This window comes from Corvus cornix, chromosome 7 (genome assembly GCF_000738735.6).
Source record: "Corvus cornix cornix isolate S_Up_H32 chromosome 7, ASM73873v5, whole genome shotgun sequence".
NCBI classification, from domain to species: Eukaryota; Metazoa; Chordata; class Aves; order Passeriformes; family Corvidae; genus Corvus; species Corvus cornix.
Genome location: NC_046337.1, coordinates 34018536 through 34036651, shown reverse-complemented (window position 1 = coordinate 34036651; position 18116 = coordinate 34018536). Strand labels below are relative to the sequence as shown.

Genomic DNA, 18116 nt, shown 5'->3' with positions numbered 1-18116 from the left:
TTTTCAATTCTCAAATGACAACTTAGAAATCTTGCAGGTGGATGCCATAAATACATCTCTAAAATGGCTCTGTTAGTGCTGCAGTTCAGGTCTAGTTGTTCCCCATTACCCACAGACGGGAACAAACACAAATGGGTCAGGAGGGAACTTACAAGGGAAGCCTGCACCTTTAACACCCAGATCAGTCATGTTAATCATTCTCCCTGCTCTGCTGCTGTGCTTCCACCTCTCAACCTATCCTCTTGAGGCTGGAGAGTTGTTGTTAGTCTCAAGAGCATCTGTTTCCTCCCAGGAGAACACAGCCCCATACATTGGCAACACAGAGGATAACTCACTATTTCATTCCTGCACCAGTGGAAGCAGTGGATATGTTGAGAGGCGTTTGTGTGAATGGTTTCTGTTTCATTAGCTTGGGTTTCAATGTTGGTAGTGGCTTTTTGGGATGGGGACAGGCTGCTGTGTTCATTTGTTCACTCTCTTCAGTTGACAAAAGGAGTTTATTGTCGGTGCTATCACTGAGCTCATTCCATGCAACATGGTGTCCTTCGTGTTGTGAACCCTTCTCTAGCAGACCAGTCTCTATCAGTTAGGAAAAGACACCAGCTTCTTGGCAGAGGCAGGGGTATTGTTACCTGGTTTTGTGACAATGTAAGATTGCATGGTCATCTGGGCTAAAGAGCTGAAGAAAAATCATTCAACCAAAGAACTTCCATGTTGTCCCTTTAGCAGCACTAAAAACTCACTACAGTTGAGGAAGAGGACAAAGGGGAAGGTCCTGAGGTAATGTCCTGATACTCAGTTACATCAGTGCTGATTCTGAAATGTTTTGATCTTGTTAAGTAGGGGCTAGCCACTCCTAATTACAGTGGTGAGGCTGAGCACTATGAGACACCTAAGTCAATGAACGTGTTCAAACACAATAATTTATTTTGAACCCTGAAATGTAATCAGCTGCACAACGGGTTCCTACTAATTCCTGTCACAAAAATTTTCTCCAGGGACCAGGACACTATCCTCCACCCTGCTCTAGGGTACAGAGCAAATGGGTGAGCAGATGTACTTGGGAATCAGTTCTGCTGAGGTTTATTATCCTTTTCAAGGAGCGGGCACATGTCTTAAGGACAGGCGTCAGGGCTGCAAAACCTTAAGAAGCCTTAAGAAGGAATGAAGACACTGCAAATGTGTCTAAAAAAATTAGATTAGATCTCTGTGAGGAGAAAAAGATGTTTCAACTGCATTGTTAAATGTGAAAATTGGATTCCTCCTCTAAAGGACAGCAGTAGTAAAGCAGATGTTGTAGAAGCTTATTGTGCTGTGGGATTATAGGGCAGAGTTAATTTGTTTTTACATTCAGGAACATTAGTTTTGAATAAAGCAGGCTTCAGTTTTCTTATGTAACTTTGATTTTGGCTGCCGCACAATGATAACTTTTTAGGATCACCTTCTGAATTCAAAAGCTGGTATTTAATCATAACCAAGATAAAGAAGTAAACAGTATTTACTAGGGACTAGACCCTTTTGGAAGGTAGGAGTCTTAAATAAACAAATTGTGACAAATACAAAAAAGAATAAAGTCTGTTTCCCTTTGTTCTATAGCAATTAGACCCAGCCTTGAAAAAAGCAGGGAAGGCAGGAAGGGGAGAGCACTGAAGTGCTCAGACAGCTTGGAGTACAGGGCTGAGGAGCATCATGATCTGTTGTGGTTATAATCTGAGAGGACAGGATATTTTCCCAAATCAGAAAGGAAGAAGGTGAAACCATTGTAATGGAAATCTATTGCACAAACACATTTCCCTGTAATGTTTGTGCCTATCCTAGCTTAATGGTTCCTAATAGGAAAAATCAGATTGAATCCATATTGCCAGGGCAATTGCAGCAGCAGGTTTAATGCTAACTGGGCTGGGATGTGTCTGGAAATACAATATATTTAACCCATTTTCTGCTGCCTTTGTCCACCAACCATCTCATTCATGTCTAGGGACACAAAGTGTATATGCTCTACCATATACACTGCTCATGTACATCTTTATAATAGACATTTAAACTCGTTGCTTCCTTTGTCTCTGTTTTGTTTTCTTCTTTCTTCTTTATCTTTTTTGGGGTTTTTTTGGCTGCGTGGTTTGGTTTTAATTCCTGAGCATTACTTATTTTACTTGCCAACCCAACAAAGTTTGTTTTGGCCCCCACTGTGTGACTGCACTGTCATTCCTTGTAGCACTGGTAACATGCATCCATAAACTTGGGTTGGTTTGATCTTTGGCTCACCTCTGCCCTACATAATGGGAGTAACATTATTGTGCAAATAAATCCCTGACAGAGATACTCAGGGAGCGACAGAGAGAGTTGGGCAGGAAAAAATCTTGTTTCTTATTCCCAAATAAATCTAGATTATGTCCTTTAGAAAAACTACTCTTATAGATCACATTTCACATTGCCATGGGGAGGAAATGTACTGTCAGCTGAAATGGCATCTGATTCAGTGTTCCTTGGCTGGGTCCCGCAGGCTATCAGAAAAACAGTATATTCCTGGTCAGGTCTGGTAAACAAGGAGAGACAGAAAAGGAGGGAGGGCAGGCTGCACAGAGCCAACCCTCTGCCTGCCATGCTCGTTTTCACAGAAACAAGATTGGTAGTTCTGTTCTTTGATGTGAAAAAAACCCCTCACAAACCCTCATGAAGAGAAAGCTTGTATCTGAAAATTCAGTCACTTGTCTGAAATTTGTGGTCTTTATGATTCTCTCTCTCTTGCTTTCCTTCTTCAAAATGTGGGGATACAGAGCAAAAAGACAGCCACAGCAGGACTGTGTTGTGCACAGGCAGCTCTGCAAAACACAGCTGCTCTCAGGTCCACCATTTCCCTGCAATAGGTATCTGCAATTTCAGCTTGTAAGATCATCCCAGATTATACCAGTTTGTGTAATGATTCAGTACTGGAAGTAAACGTCCACCAGCTCACTTAATTCATTTCACTTATGTTATTAAGCCAGGCTGAAAATCCCAGACTCCAACAGGAAGACACGAAGTCCAGCCTATTTTTGCTCACCTATTGTTTGTCTTCAGTGCACGGGAATAGTTTTTACCTCGTGTATAGCCTATGTGCCCTCACGCAGTCCATATATACCCTTTATCTAATGAATTTTTCAAGTGTTTTCATATCACATGTGAAGTGAGTTTGTTTCAGCACTGTAAACAGTTTTGTACTGAATATAATTGCAGTCTTTCTGCTGCAGACATTAATGTCTCCTTACTCACAGAACTAAGAGTTACCTTTCCTTCCTCAGAAGTCGTAACAGTATTCTCAAAGCTACTCTAGTAGAATTTTTTTCCCAAGAACTTCTCCAGCTAATTCCTACTTCATTCACACATTGGTAGCCACTGTAAAAACTTCTGGAAATTCAGAAGAATAAGTTTTTATGTAATCCTAGAAGAAGAAGATTAAGGAAATTCTCCAAGCTGTAACTTCAGGTAGTCTGGATCACAAATATAAAGACTAATTTAAGTGCAGTCTCTTTGCTTTAATAAGGAATGATGTGATGCTTTTGGACTTACCAGTCATATGTGCTGCAGTCAATGTCTGGGTCAAGAACATAGTCTTACTAACTTGGAGGTAACTCTGAGGTCTCTGCTTATCCCTAGGCAGGTGTTTCTGTGGTGTTTAGGATGCATGGTATGTAAAGCATGTCAATATCCTATGGAAAAGCTGGCATATATGTTCCAGGGACTGGTGATTTCATTTGGAAGACCTGTCTGAGGAAGAAAGGGACTCAAATATATCTTGTTCTGGCTTTGAGCTTGCTGAAGCTTTTTCTCTTTTTCCAAGGCAGTGCAGCTGTGGTGAAATTGCTGAGGGCATGCCCAGCATTATTAGGCTGTAGTCTGTCAATCAAAAGATAAAGAGCTTCAGGGCCCAAGATGTCTCTCTTCTTGAAGTTGCCCACTGTCTCCCCTGCAGAAGTGACAGAAACATGGATATGGTTCAGTGCAAAGTCTGGCTTTAGCTTAAATGAACAGGAGGAAGGAATAAGACTTTCAGATCAGGTAACCAAACTTGGCCCCTGTCTTGGTTTGAAAGACAGGTGTCTGCCAAGGGAGGCGGGAACCTCCTTTGGAATGGAGAATACGACCCCCTTCCCTCCAAATTATAATAATTTTGAAATTAAGGGGCTTCCAGAAAAAGATATGGGAAAATGAATAACAGTTCTTTACTAGTATGTATGTATGTATAACAAGGCAGACAAACAACCACAACGGCAGCGACAACAAACAAACCCACAAACCCAGTGCCAGCCTCTCTCGGCTGTCAGGCAGTTCTGGTGCAGTTCTGGTGACAGCCGGCAGGGGCGCTGGTGGCTCCCGGCCGGCGGCGGGGTGCAATGGTTCCCCCGCGCCTGCAGGGGGCGCTGTGGCGCGGGCTCGGCTGCATCTCCTGTCACGTGGTGATGGTGGACAGGTTGGATGGCAAACATGGGCTGCAGCAGGAACCTTGGAGCAGCGGCTGGAATAGCAGGGCAGGCTCACCCGAGTAGCAAGCAAGAGGTAGCAGACACTCTGCAGGTGTAGCAGGGGCCATGGGGTGTCCCAGCAGGCAGGGGGGTGTGTTACAGTGCAGCAAAAAAAGCCCGAGGCAGTGGCAGAAAGCAGCAGAGCTGGGCAGTGGCAGCTGGGCTCCTCCACAGCAGCTGCCACAGGCAGCTGGGAAGACGTGCCCTCCGGGAAGGGGGAGGGGGTCAGGGTCCCGGTCTTCCCCTGAGGCACCTGAGCAGATGGCAAGGGTCCTTTCCAGTGAGACAGTGTTCCAATAAGGTCCCAGTTAAATGGCTGCTCTCACGAGCAAAGGCTTACCCGGGGTAGGAGAAAACAGGACAGGGCTGGGCTCTGGCAGCAGCAGCGAATCCCCGCCGCCTCCCCCACCCCCACTAGCAGCAGCTCGGCCGTCCTCCTCTGAAGCCTAGAGAGCAAGAAAGCAAGGAGCTGTGCCTAGCCCCTTTTCCCCCAGCCCAATTCTCATGGTATCTCTGCCCCTCCAAGAGAAACCCCCAGTTAAGAGAGTGGCCAGCCGCACCTTTCTAGTGGAAACTTTTGTCTCTCCTAAGTATCGGTCCTTATGGTTTCTTAGCGACAGATGGGACAAAATTCCATGAGAGAAAGAAACAAAAGCAAAAATCCTAAACTCCAAGAGCCCCAAAGCAGAGCAGGAAACTCTCCATGTTCTGTTCCGCCAAACCTTCTAAGAACAATCGGTAACTTCTGCCAAAGTGAAGAATGAGCTGCTCAGGAGACAGAGCTTTTTAAGCCTCTCCACAGACATCCTCCATGTCTTGTCTGACCATGTTCCTAGGTTTGTCTTCTTCTTCCACCCCTGTGTGGTCAGGTGATTAACCTTCATTCTGTTGGTGGTACTGACAAACTCCAGGGAACTCCAAGAGAAGTATCTAGAAAAAGAATGTTGTTTTCCTTTAGATTAATGCAAACCAAAGACAAAATGGATTGCAATACTGAATCTTCAACAGTGTGTATGCGAGATATAGCTGGAAGTTGCTTAAATAGGACATGTTGCTCAGTGGATTCCAGTCTGGCCTAAAAAAGCAGCTGCCTGAGTTTAAAAAAGTCTGTCTTAAATGTTAGTGACTATTGTAGTCGTAAGTCTCTCAGACACAGTTTGTTCAGCTAAAATGTTTTATGACTGCTAAATGTCCAGTGTTCAGAGTAATACAGTGCTTTGATAAAAATGAGGGGAGGATGGTATTTCTATATTAAGTAGATTGAATGGTCAGTTGAATGGTAGTATGAGGTGGTACATAGCGGAGTATGTTTTATTGCTAAAGTTTCTTCTACTGCAGGTTTTCAGATATTTTGTGCCAATATATTAAAAACCAAAAAGCTGTGTTTATCTATCTATCTAGCTATCTATCTACCTCTAATTTTCATTTACTTGTCTCTTTTGTTTGTTAGCCACAAAAAGACTTAAGGCTGCAAGTGTTGAGTGTGGGGCTTTGTTCACATAACTCATGCATCCATTATGTGAATGGATCCTTTGTCACTTTGTGTTTGTTTTTTGTTGGTTGACTTAAATTGAAATTAAAACCAGATGACAAAATTGTGATGAGGCCATGGAGTCTTATTTGGGAAGAAAAACAATTTTACAACATTGTCCTTGAAAAAAGGAAAAGCAAACAAGAAGGCTTTTGAGCTAGGAAGCTGATGTTCCTGCCTTCACTGATGTGGCAAAGGATGCAGAGAAGTGAGTGCTGCCCAGTGGGATGCATCAATCAATGACTGAAAACTGAAATCTGCAGTTATTTGTATTTGGATGCTACATGTGTGTGGCCAAGTCCTGAATGCCATGACTCCACCTCCCACCCTTTCCTAAGCCCCGGAAGCCACAACCCAACAGACATGTCTCCTCCCGTCCTTCAAAGATAGTGCTGCTCTTTGAAGTGACTGTGCCATTAGTGGTTGGTCGATCTATTATTTATTTATTTATTTAAGTCCCAATTGCCAGGAAACGTACTAGTTATGCAGTGTGCTTCTGTGCTTGGCCTAATGCTGTCAACATCTAACAGGGTGGGAAGTGTGCAGAGTGAGCCAGGACAACAGAACCTCCTTCTGCAGCAGCCCCTGGGGCGGAAGAGAGGCCTACGGCAGGTGAGGACACAGACAGTAAACAAAACTTCTCTCTTGCTGTGTGATTTGGTTTGGCTTTTCTCGTATGTGGCTGTTTGCACACGGTATGTGGATGTGATGTGTCCCTTCTACCTAATTTTTGCTATACTAGTGCAGTCCCTTGACTTAGCAGGAACCATAGCACAAATCATAGCTGTGAAGCCAGACAAATCCCTAAGAGAGGAGGTACCCTTTGTTTTAAATTCCTCAATCTTGTCCTCTGCAGGCTTTTTTCTTATTATTAAATGATGGTTATGCAACCTGCACTGCATTACATTCAGTGTTGAAACTGAAAAGGCACAAAGCCCAGAGGTTCATATGAAGGAGATGTCTGATCCATGGAAACCTTAAAACACATATCTGCTAAAAGTAGAGTGAATGGACATCTAGAGGTACAGACAGTGATGATCTGTTCTCCTTTCAGAGAAGAAGCTGTGCAATATGCGAACATACATTAACCTAACTCTCTCTTCCAATGTTTAGCTTCGACGACCGCTGCTGTCACGTCAGAAAACTCAAACTGAACCTCGGAGCCGTCACGGAGCTCGACTTTCAACCACGCGACGGAGCATCCAGCCAAAGCCAAAACCTTGTGGTAGGGCAATGCTGCATTTCCGAAACCAGCGCTCCACACTGGAAAGTAGAAAAGGCTGTGGTTTTAGCTTAAAGGAATAGCAGGTTGTTACTAGCTTATATTAAAGTGAAATTCCGGGAGCTCTATACTTTTTCCTAGTACTGGATATCCTATCAGAAATCCACCCCCTCAAAACACTTTGATGGTTTCTCCAGAAGTTTTCAAGGTCAAACAGGATATGGACAATGAATTACTTTGTTTCCAGGAGTTGTGGAGAATTTAGGGGATGGGTTTCCTCTAGTCAGGATGCCTTACCAAAACCTCCAGATGTGCAAGTTTGAAAGATGCTATTGAGAGTAGTAGAAAGAAGAAAATGTCCCATCATAAGCTTAGCAGTGCAGAGCTTTAAGGATTGTATATGGAAATGAATGTAGGACTGCTTCAGTCTGTGCTGTATGTTTCCAGGAGTCAGCACTGCCAAGCTGAGCAGGTGGCTGTATTCTGTACCATTTGGAGTGAGCTTTGGAGGAAACATCTGGAAGAGCAAAGGTTACTTGTGAACTTCCTGGGTTTCTAACTGCTCAGCAGGACTATGCTGGGGCAACAGCACTGTTGGAGATGTTTGAAACATAAAAGTTAGCCAAAAATAATTAAGAGCAGGAACAGGAATATCAGTTTTACTGTTAGGATTTTAGTCTGTCTTTACTCTGTGCTCTTCTGTTACTCCTGGCTAGTGGACTTAGTCTGCAGGAATGAGGGGCTATCTGCTGCACTTTCTTTTCTCAGATGTTCTGCAAAACCTTGGGCAATTCTATCTTTTTGCATGCCAGTTTTTCTTTTTTATTTGAGGGCAGAAGTGCCTAACTCACATGGGATTCAACTCAGTGTATTCTTCTGGAATGGATAGATGTTATGGGTGGTATTTTTCTCACCAAACCATGACAAGGATAGGTGTGCTGGCTAGACTTCAGGTGATCCCAGAGTCTTGCTGTGGCTGTAGTGGAAGCCCAAGGTAAAAGGCTTTTAGATTAGATGCCAATTAGACAGCTTACATAAAAATTGGATGAATCCTGTCTTAGTTGTAAAAACTCCAGGGATTGTCTCTCTTCTTTTCTTGTGTTTTTTCCCCAAATTTTAACCCTCAGTTTTCTGGGCTTTGTACCCTCAGTGGAGCAGAAGCGGTCGGTGACATTCACGGAAGTCCAGCCTGAGGCACCCCCAACCTGTGCTGTGGACCTGCCGGTACAGCAGCCGGGCTGCAGCCGCAGCAGCCCCCAGGCCACCAGCCAGCAGGAGCCCCTCAGCAAACCTGTGCTGACTTCCTCACCTGCCACCGTTGTAGCTGATCTCCACAGCCAGGTAACGTGACTGGTGGGTTTGTAGCCTGTGTTCCTCCACTGCTCCATCCCAGGCACGGGGAAGCACCAGATTCATTACAGCACTGTAATGAAAGCTGGCAGGAGAGTGAAGACAGCAAACCCTCCTGTGTGTCTGTTTTTTAGGCTGTTTGCTGTCCAGCCCCCTGCTTCTGTAAAGCCATTCCCTTCCAGATCTGTGCAACAATTCTTAATTTGAAAATATATTTTCTGCACTTCCCTTTCCATCTTCCCATTTCATACAGTGTCCTTCTGGACCTAATCACCAAGGCAAGCTGTCCTTAACAGGTTTTCACAGCTTGCTCCTGAGAGATGCCTCCTTAAGGAAGGAATCCATCAAAGCCTCAGGACTGTTTTAGCAAAAGCATCACATTGTGAAAGAAACTGCTTGTCCAACATTTTTCTGTGTTGGACCCCACTGAGGATGGTGCAGGGACAATCCCAGTCATCCCTTTAACACATCAGTGACATTGAGATCACTTTTATATGCCCAGATATCCATTGTGTTTTGAGGTTATGTCCTTTGCCAAATGAACAAATGAATGATCTCTGACTTCAGAATCATAGAATGAATCACAGAAAGGTTTGGACTCATTCCACCCCCTGCCATGTGCAGGGACACCTTCCACTAAACCAGGGTGCTCCAAGCCCCATCCAGCCTGGCCTTGAACACTTCCAGGGATGGGGCATCCATAGCTTCTCTGGGAAACCTTTTCTAGTGCCTCACTATCCTCACAGTAAAGAATTTTTTCCTAATATCTAATCTAAGCCTACACTCAGTTTGAAGACATACGCTAAAAAAGATGAAATGAGAAAGTGTTAATGACTCAAATCAGATAACCTTTCTGATCATTGTTGTAAATTTGATTCACCAGCAAAAATATATAATTGTTAAGGTATAATTTTAAGGTATTTATAATCTGAAAGTGCCTAGTTCTTTATGGTAAAATGTGTATCTGAATGAGAAAATACTTTATAGACCTTCCTTTCCTTTTTTTGCCCCTCTCCCTCCTGCTTTCTCTGAGCCTGACCACCAGCTCTCCTCAACTGCAGAGTGAGGCACTCTCTGCTGAGAAGGAGAAGGAAAAAGAGGAGGGCTTGGAGTCCTGGCCAACAACAGCACAGAGCACCCCACCCACCCAGCTCTCTGACACCGAGGACTACACTGGCCTCGAGACCACCAGCTTGCTGCAGCATGGGGACACTGTCCTGCACATCAGTGAGGACAACGGGATGGAAAATCCTTTGCTGGCCACTCACTTCAGCTTCACACATGTGGAGCTCGGGGAGACGGATGTCGATCTAGATGAATCTCATGTTTAACTCTTGGGGAAGTACAGTAGTGGGGAGAGGAAGGAAACGTGTACCTTTCCTTAGAGTTCCCTGCTAAATAGTAACTAATTAAAACAAGAGCACTTTATGATCCAAAAGCAGGAAATAGCTATCAGCCAGTTGCTCTATATAGACTGGCAAATTTCTGTTTGTGAGATCTGTTTCAGTTCAGGACAGGACCACAGGAACCAAGAGTTTGTACAGAATTCTCAGGAGAGGGGTGTGTAGGCAAACGTGGTCCCTAGAGCCCTTATCTGACAGCCATCTACTGTGATCAGCAGCCTCACTGGGTAATGGACTGTTGGACTGTGCGAGACAGAGAACTCTCTTCTGAGACTGTGCCCAAGATTTAATTTTGTAGTGTTTTGGAGAGGACAGCTATGTAGCTGAATCCAAGGCTCTTAAACCTTGAAAACAGTGAAAACACTGACAGAAAGTACCAATCTAAAGCTTGATTTTCTCAAGCCTGGGACCATTGTTTCTAACTTGCAGAGCAATGATAAGCACCATAGAGCAATTAGACTTTTTTTTTGGCACTGCAGACTTCAGTTGAGTTTACTTTTGTATGTTAGCTCCATTCCACTCTGTAAAATACTGCTCTTTGTGCTACAGAATATTTGCTCTGTAAAACTAAATACAGTAAGCAGGAATGCATGTGCTATGCACAGACACAGATGGGCAGGGGCTGAGTGGTCTGCAGGTGGTACAAATAGCCCACACTGTCCTGCTTTAATGTACTGAGCTATTCATCTCCGCAGCTTAAAAAACCCTGAGAAACCACATCCGGAATGGGTGGACCCAAGCAACTGCTCCACTGATGTCATTGGATGTACTTAGAGGGATTTTAAAGTAAATATTTATATATGGTATTTTCGTGTTCCTATATATATAAATACATATGTACATTGTAAACAAAAGATGGATATTGCAGGGCAGAAACTTGATGAAATCTATTTTTGGCGTGCTGAGATTGTATTTTAAAAGCTTCCATTTTATGTATATAATGTTCATGGCTGCAAGTATTAGTTAAACGTATGTAACACTTACAGAAGGTGAAGGTCCCTGGAGAGGGATCAGCTGAAGTCACAGCTGAGTTACAGGTTTTGCTGCAGCGTCATGGAATTACACTGAAATGGGAATTTAGCCATTAGCTGCTGATGGGCAAACTGCAAAACAGCTGTGAAACAAACCATGAAATCATCAGCAATGCTCAAAGATACCCTTGGGAATCACACACTGCCTTTTTTGGCTCATGTTAGACTAACTGGAGTTCATAATTGTGTCATTATTGTGCAGAGGAAGGTGTTTTGGATCATCCTGAAAGTATCTAAAATGCACTAATTACTGCTATGCTCCTGAGGGATTGCAGTTTGGACACACACATCATAAACCAGCCTTACTAAGGAGGGAAATTATATCCTTCTAGCCATCTCCAAAGAAAGGACTCCTCACTGGCTCTGAAATAGCTGAAGTACTACCCTATGAACAGCTGCCTTGCTGCTGTAGTGCAGCACACAGGTTTTCCTAGGGCTTTGACAATTAACCACACACCTGACAGCAGGTTTCCAGCCTGCGAAGACCATGGAGGCCTTAGGCTGCACTGCCTGGCATTTGCCAAATGCTCACATTTGACAGGAGCTGTGCCACACCAGTCTGGGCAGGGAACTCACGTCACGTTAAACCTCTGAAGAGAGCAAAGGCCATCTTTCTCCCAGGTGTTGAGCATGTTCTGCTACTACTCTGTTGGTGAGAGATGGAGAATCTCAGCATATCTTGGGAAAAAGCAGGCCTGGAAAAGGCAACTATTTTTATAGTACACCACCTATAGCCCCCACATATATGGGGCTATATAATGTACAGGTGGTGCTCTAATGCAGCCGAAAGGGTACCTGGTCCTTGTATGACGGGTGTTCAGTGGAGGTGACAGTGTCCCCATGGATATCCTGGATGACAAACTGTTCCTCTGCTGACCAAAACATGCCTGTACTGCTTCTTATCTCCTTAGTGCACTGGAGCCTGTGCCAGCTACCTGTAGGATGCTGCTTTAGATTAGCTCCTAGCTCAGATGTCACTTCAAGAATTGCTAAATTCCAGATGTTAAGTTTTATTATTAACACTGATGCACAAATGAGAAAAAACCCCACAGCTTTATTTTCACGTCCCAAGGTAGGCTTGGTCACTGGCAGTCTGAGAGGGAGGAAAGCGTCAGACATGAGCTGAGTAAACAGCTGGGACACAACACATACAGAATTCATGGTGCAGTTTATAGTGACCTTTTCTGCTGAAAATGAGAAAGCATCTTCCTTAACAAAAAGTAGAGGCCTTCCCACAGTACTCTACTCTAGAGGTGACAAAATAACTGTGATTTACTTCATTTAATTCAGTGTATATAGTAACTTTCAATTTTCCACTGTCACAGCTGAATCCACAGTAGTAAGCCATAGCAAGGAATAAAATGCCTCTTTTTAATGTCTACCCTACTAGAAATCAATGCATCTTATAAATGATGTAATCTGTAATTTAGTTTTATCCAGGTGGCTGGGCAGCTAGCTTTGGTTCTGTGGGATGATTGCTGAGAAATGGCACAGACAAGTCAGCCCATCAGCCTAACTTCCCATGTGTTTGTTCTACTGTAGTACCAGTTGCATTTAATGCCATCCTGATGAGTGGCATACAAAGTACTTTAGCTGGTCTGTGCTTTCCTCCAGTATCTCTGTACCAGAACTGGTGTATTTCTGCTGTGAAGACAAACGATGCTGCTTTACATAGTGTTAGACGCCTTAAGTGCATGTCGTGTTCAGCAACGTCCAGCTGTGCCCGTCTTGTCCATGTGTCAGTCAGTCACGTTGCCTCAGCATTTTATGCAAACGTTGTCCTGAGGATTAAATACAAAGGAACGATGGAAACGGGCAGAGTTCTTCTGTGTTTGAATCTCTTGTGTAACACGGTCGGTCTCTTGGGCTCCGAAGGACTTCGATGTGTGGTTTTGTTCTGGGATACCGACAGCGCTTGTTAGAAGTTTACCCATCTGCTCCCAGGCCTGGCGTGGGGGGTGCCGCGGGAACGGGCTGTGGCAGTGGCTCTACCCAGCGTGAGGCTGGAGCTGTTCTTTGGGGGGGACAAAATACACTTTGTTGGAAACTTAAGATCACTTAGAGAAGAGTTATAACTAAGATAAACAGAATTGCCCAATCAAAATTTATAAAGAAATAACATTTATTATGCAACCAAAATATCGGTCTCAAAAGCCACGATCGAGAAAAGCAGCACCGAGCCCGGGGTCGGAGCTGGGTGAACACGCATAGATCTGACCTCTATCGCAACAGACCTGCCAAGTTCACAAATGCTGCTTTGGCTGGTTCCTTCTTATACAGTTTTTGGGCAGAGTCCGAATTAATTCTATTTTTCTCTCAATTTAGCATATTCATGATGTTTTCTTGTCCCGAAGTTGGGCTGCACAAAGCCTTTCCCGGGTCTGATGAATTGTCCATCCTGGGTGATGAATGGGCCATCTCTGATGATGAATGGGCCATCTCTGGTTCCTGGAACAGTTATTTTTAGTTCCCGGAATGTCCGATTCCTTATCAGATGAGATGTAGTGTTGGGGTTTTAGTTTAGTTTTAGGTTTTTTTCCTGTTAAAGGAATTTTCTCCCATATGCATGTTGCTAGGGGACAAATAGCTGTACTTAAGAAAGACAAAAAGGGGGGTGGGGCGGGCCTGGCTACTCCTTTGTCTACACCTGGGTTGTGGGGTCAGTTCGCTCTGAGCATCCGGAGAGAGGAGCTGCAGAGAAAGGAGCTGCGGGTTCCTCGGTCGTTTTTTTTTCTTTTTCTGCTGGAAACAACGCCGGGATCCCAAAGCCGTTTTTCCCTGCCCTGCTGGAGGCCGGGCTGTGGCTGCCCTGCCCCGCTGCTGCTTCGAGCTTTCGCTACGCTGTAGCCCTGCTCGCCCTGCCTGCCTGGGCCTCCATGGGGTTTTCCCATCTGGATACATCTCGTCTGCCACCCGGGATTTGTGCTCATCCCTGCCGCTCCAGCCTGCCGTTCTAGCCTGCTGCTCCAGCCTGCCACTCCAGCCTGCCGTTCCAGCCTGCTGTTCCTGAGAGCCCGGGATCAGCTGCCCAGTGGTTTGTGAAACCTTTGTTCCATCCCTTCCCGGGATCCCAAGGCACCAGAGCCGTGTGCTCCCCGAGCTCGCTCCGGAGCACCCCCTGCAGCCGCGGGGGAACCATCGCACCTGCCCTGCTCACTGGGAGCCACCAGCGCCCCTGCCGGCTGCGAGCGGAACTACACCCGAGGGGAAACAGCCTGACAGCCGAGAAGGCTGGGACTGGGTTTGTCCTTGCTGTTACTGCCATAGTTATTGCTGTTTTGTTTGACTGGTTATAGATATATAATAGTAAAGAGCTGTTATTCCTATTTCCCACATCTTTGCCTAAAGGCCCTTGATTTTTTTCAAAATTATAATAACTCAGAGGGAAAGGGGTTATATCTGCCACTTCAAGGGAGGCTTCTGCCTTCCTTAGCAGACACCTGTCTTTCAAAACCAAGACATGTAGATATCAGAAGGTGGTGATCAAGTCATCATGGTGTCAATGTCCCAGTGATAAAATCCAACCCCACCTGGGTGGAATCCTCACTTATTGATTACATCTGTGAGAGAACTTCTTTTAGTGTTGTGAAATTTTTCTCTCAGCCAGGCTGGTGGAGGGATTTTGAAACTCTGTCTCTGCATGGTCGTATTACATTTCAGTTTTATACATAATAGCACGAATTACATACTTTATTTATAACATTACTATTATTATTATTATTTCCTCCAGTTTGGGCCCGAGGGCACGGGCAGGCCAGCGCTGCCGGAGCCATTAGTGCTGCGTCAGCGCAGGCAGAGCAGCGGCCCCAAGATGGCGAGGGCACCGCCCTGGCCCTCCCACTGCCCGGCCGGCCCTCCCTCTGTCCCAGCAGGAGCCGCGGCGGCAGAGATGGTGTTGGGGTGTCGGATCAGTCCTTCCATCCTTAATAGCGACTTGGCGGCGCTGGGCGCTGAGTGCAGCCGCATGCTGGACTGCGGGGCCGACTGCCTGCACCTGGATGTAACCGCCGGGAGTGGGCGGGAGCGGCCAGGCCGGGGGGAGCAGCCGGAACGGCCTGCCCCTCCCCTGCCGGCCGGCCCGGGGTGTAACCTGCAGGCGGGCATGTCCCTTTCTTCGGCCCCAAGACACTTCATCCCGAACATCACCTTTGGCCACCCCGTCATGGAGTGCCTGCGCAAGTGGCTGGGCCAGGAGCCCTTCTTCGGTAAGGGCCGGGGGCTGCGGGGCACTGCCCCTCCGGCAGCGGAACTCAGCCCCACTGCCCGCTCGCTCTCCTCTTCCAGACATGCACATGATGGTGGCCACGCCAGAGCAGTGGGTGAAGCCCATGGCAGTCGCTGGAGCAAACCAGTACACTTTACATCTAGAAGCGACGGGCAATCCCAGGGCACTGATAAAGGACATTCGGGAGAATGGGATGAAGGTGAGGGGAGTACACACTGTGCCCTGCTTAACTAACAACTGCCTTGCTGGCAGGTTCTCTGTGGTGACCACTGACAGGACCCGAGGGAACGACCTGTAACTGTGTCAGGGGAGGTTTGGGCAAGATATAAGGAAAAGGTTCTTCCCCCAGAGGGTGGTTGGGCACTGGACAGGCTCCCCAGGGAATGGTCACGCCCCAAGGTTGCCAGAGCTCCAGGAACGTTTTGACACCGCTGTCACGTACAGGGTGGGATTGGTGGGATGTCTGTGCAAGGCTGGGAGTTGGCCTTGATGTGCCTTGCAGGTCCCTTCCAACTCAAGCTATTTTGATTCCACGATTTTATGAAAAACTCATTGTTTCCACTTCAGGTGGTCAGGGATTGGCACATGCAGCCCTAACACACTGTGCATGAAGTTAGTCTTCAATTTTAGTGAAGAAAATCTGGAATTTTTAAATAAAGAGGCCTGTTCTTCCTGCCATTACACAGACATGTAATTATTTTCTTAGGAATCCACACTGAGCTCAGGCCAGTCTTGCCCTGAGGTGCATGAATCCTAAGGTGCACTTGGATTTGGCTTCCCTTCCTGCAGGTTGGCTTGGCCATCAAGCAGGCACTGCAGTTGAACACTTGGCACCTTGGGCCAATCAGATAGACATGGCTTTGGTGATGATGGTAGAACCTGGGTTCAGAGAACAGAAATTTATGGAAGACACGATGTCAAAGTTAAACTATGTTTCTCTTTCATTATTTATTGAGCTAAAAGCTAATTAACAGTAGGGAGTATAGTGGTGAAGTAGATAAACCTTGTCTAGATCTGTAAGAAGCTGTAGGGTGGCAGCTCATGTGGATCTCAGTGCCTGCCTTTTTATCTGGTTCCTCAGGTTCAGTGGCTGAGGACACAGTTTCCCTCCTTGGATATAGAAGAGGATGGAGGAGTTGGGCCTGACACCATCCATAAGTACGCAGAGGTAAGAGGTTGCAACAGAGCAGCATTCTCAGTCACTGTGCTGAGAGATTTATCAACACCCAGAAAATAAAGCTTAGGAGGAATTTCTAGTTTTCAGAGGAAACTGTAAAACACATTTAATATCAAAATCTGTTTGAGATCTAATCTTTTTTAATAGTCGCTATTGTAGCCTACCCTAAGATGAGAAGTTTGTTTCTTTTATGTTGGTGTAAATAGAAGCAATGTGATGAAGAAATTACGTATTTGGGGAAGAGCTGTGTTTTCTGAACTTGACTTGGGATTGTAGTTAGAGGTGTGTCATGTGTGTCCCACTTGTTTGCACACCAGCCCAGAATTCACAACCACCTCCAGTGTTTTACAAGCAAGCTGTAGGCAGTGGCTCTGTTCCGTGTGACTAAGCGGGTGTTTGATGTCTTCCAGGCAGGTGCCAATATGATTGTGTCTGGCAGTGCTATTATGAAGAGCGCAGACCCGAGGTCTGTGATCAACCTCCTCAGGAATGTGTGTTCAGAAGCAGTCCAGAAATGCAGTCTGGATCGATGAGACCTGCCCAAGCCGTGTTCCAGAAGGCTCTGGGCACACAGGAGAACTCTTTTCTCACGCATAAGGGAGGGCTGGATGAACACCAACTACAGAAACTTCTTGCTGCTAAACAGAGGAATCATTCCTTCACTGCAATAAAGCAAGCAGCAGTGGGAAACATTCTTGCTGTCTTTCAGTGGTTTGAACCTGTCTCTTGATTTTGTGGAGGCTAATTTTGTGGCACAACCTCCAACAATGCTGACTGGATTGAACTACAGTCAGTTTGTTGCTTGCTAGAAGAGTGTAGCATCGCCACAAGAATCTCTCTTGTGGAAGACTCTTAATCAAACTGCCTTCTGCTGCCTGTATTTTGTCATTTGATCTGTGCATTCCTACAAAACTTTTTCACTACTGCATTAAACACCCCTTCCTTGGTGTGGTAAGTTCTTTTAAGCTGACTGTCATAAATGAGTGGCTTTGGGAGTAAGTTCAAGTAAAATGCAGCTTAAGAGGGCTAAAAAAAAATCCCAGTGATGGTAAAAGTGTTCTTCTAAGTGTTACTATTGCATTGTAAGTATCTGGCCTATAGAAGTCAAGCATCAAATCAGTCAGTGCAGCATCTTTACCAGATCACAAAGTGGGGAATATCTTCTCATTTACCTTTCAAACAGCCAGTTAAGACAGCTGTGTCTGAAATTCCTGGAAGTGATGGAATTCCTCAGAAGAATGTTGCTTTAATACTCTTCAGATAACAAAACCTTAATCTTGCCTCTCAGTCTCCTTGGTTTGTACATATGTCTGAGTAAGTGATTAAGATGGTAACATACAGAAATGGTATCTGCTGAAGAGATATGTAGGTTGAAATGCCTGGAGATGGGTCTGTAAAACAGCTTGTGGAACCAAATAGTTATCAGTCCTTCAAATTGCTGTGTCCGCAGGCCTGGCCTGTTTGGGCATGTGAAAAGTGAGTTACAATGCACTAGAGAAGACCAAGCAGGCTATTATTAGGTCTCCCATGGCTACAATTAGGATTGTTGACTCTTTAATATTTCATGGTATTCTGTGTGGTATTTTTCCTTTTAAGTTGCAATTACAGAAGGGTTGCAAACAGTCTGCTGCCCTGGGGGGCCAGGCCAGGAGGCTCAGCAGCTGCAGCTAGGCAG

General features: G+C 45.5%; 2 protein-coding genes across 2 annotated transcripts in view; both read left to right on the top strand.

Moving 5' to 3' along the window:
- Positions 1-10381, top strand: part of LOC104689869 (unc-80 homolog, NALCN channel complex subunit) — a 149909-nt gene extending 139528 nt beyond the window's left edge. The window contains exons 62-65 of the mRNA XM_039555541.1: positions 6564-6645; positions 7147-7258; positions 8406-8596; positions 9667-10381. Of these exons, the coding sequence (XP_039411475.1) occupies positions 6564-6645; positions 7147-7258; positions 8406-8596; positions 9667-9936 (655 nt within the window). The 3' untranslated portion in view covers positions 9937-10381. The remainder of the gene's footprint in view (positions 1-6563; positions 6646-7146; positions 7259-8405; positions 8597-9666) is intronic.
- Positions 10382-14427: 4046 nt separating this feature from the next.
- Positions 14428-17396, top strand: LOC109144687 (ribulose-phosphate 3-epimerase-like). The gene is made up of 4 exons (XM_039555576.1): positions 14428-15244; positions 15324-15463; positions 16346-16432; positions 16852-17396. Exons 1-4 carry the CDS (start codon positions 14851-14853, stop codon positions 16972-16974), a joined length of 744 nt encoding a protein of 247 aa, XP_039411510.1. The 5' UTR covers positions 14428-14850; the 3' UTR covers positions 16975-17396.
- Positions 17397-18116: the final 720 nt, after the last annotated feature.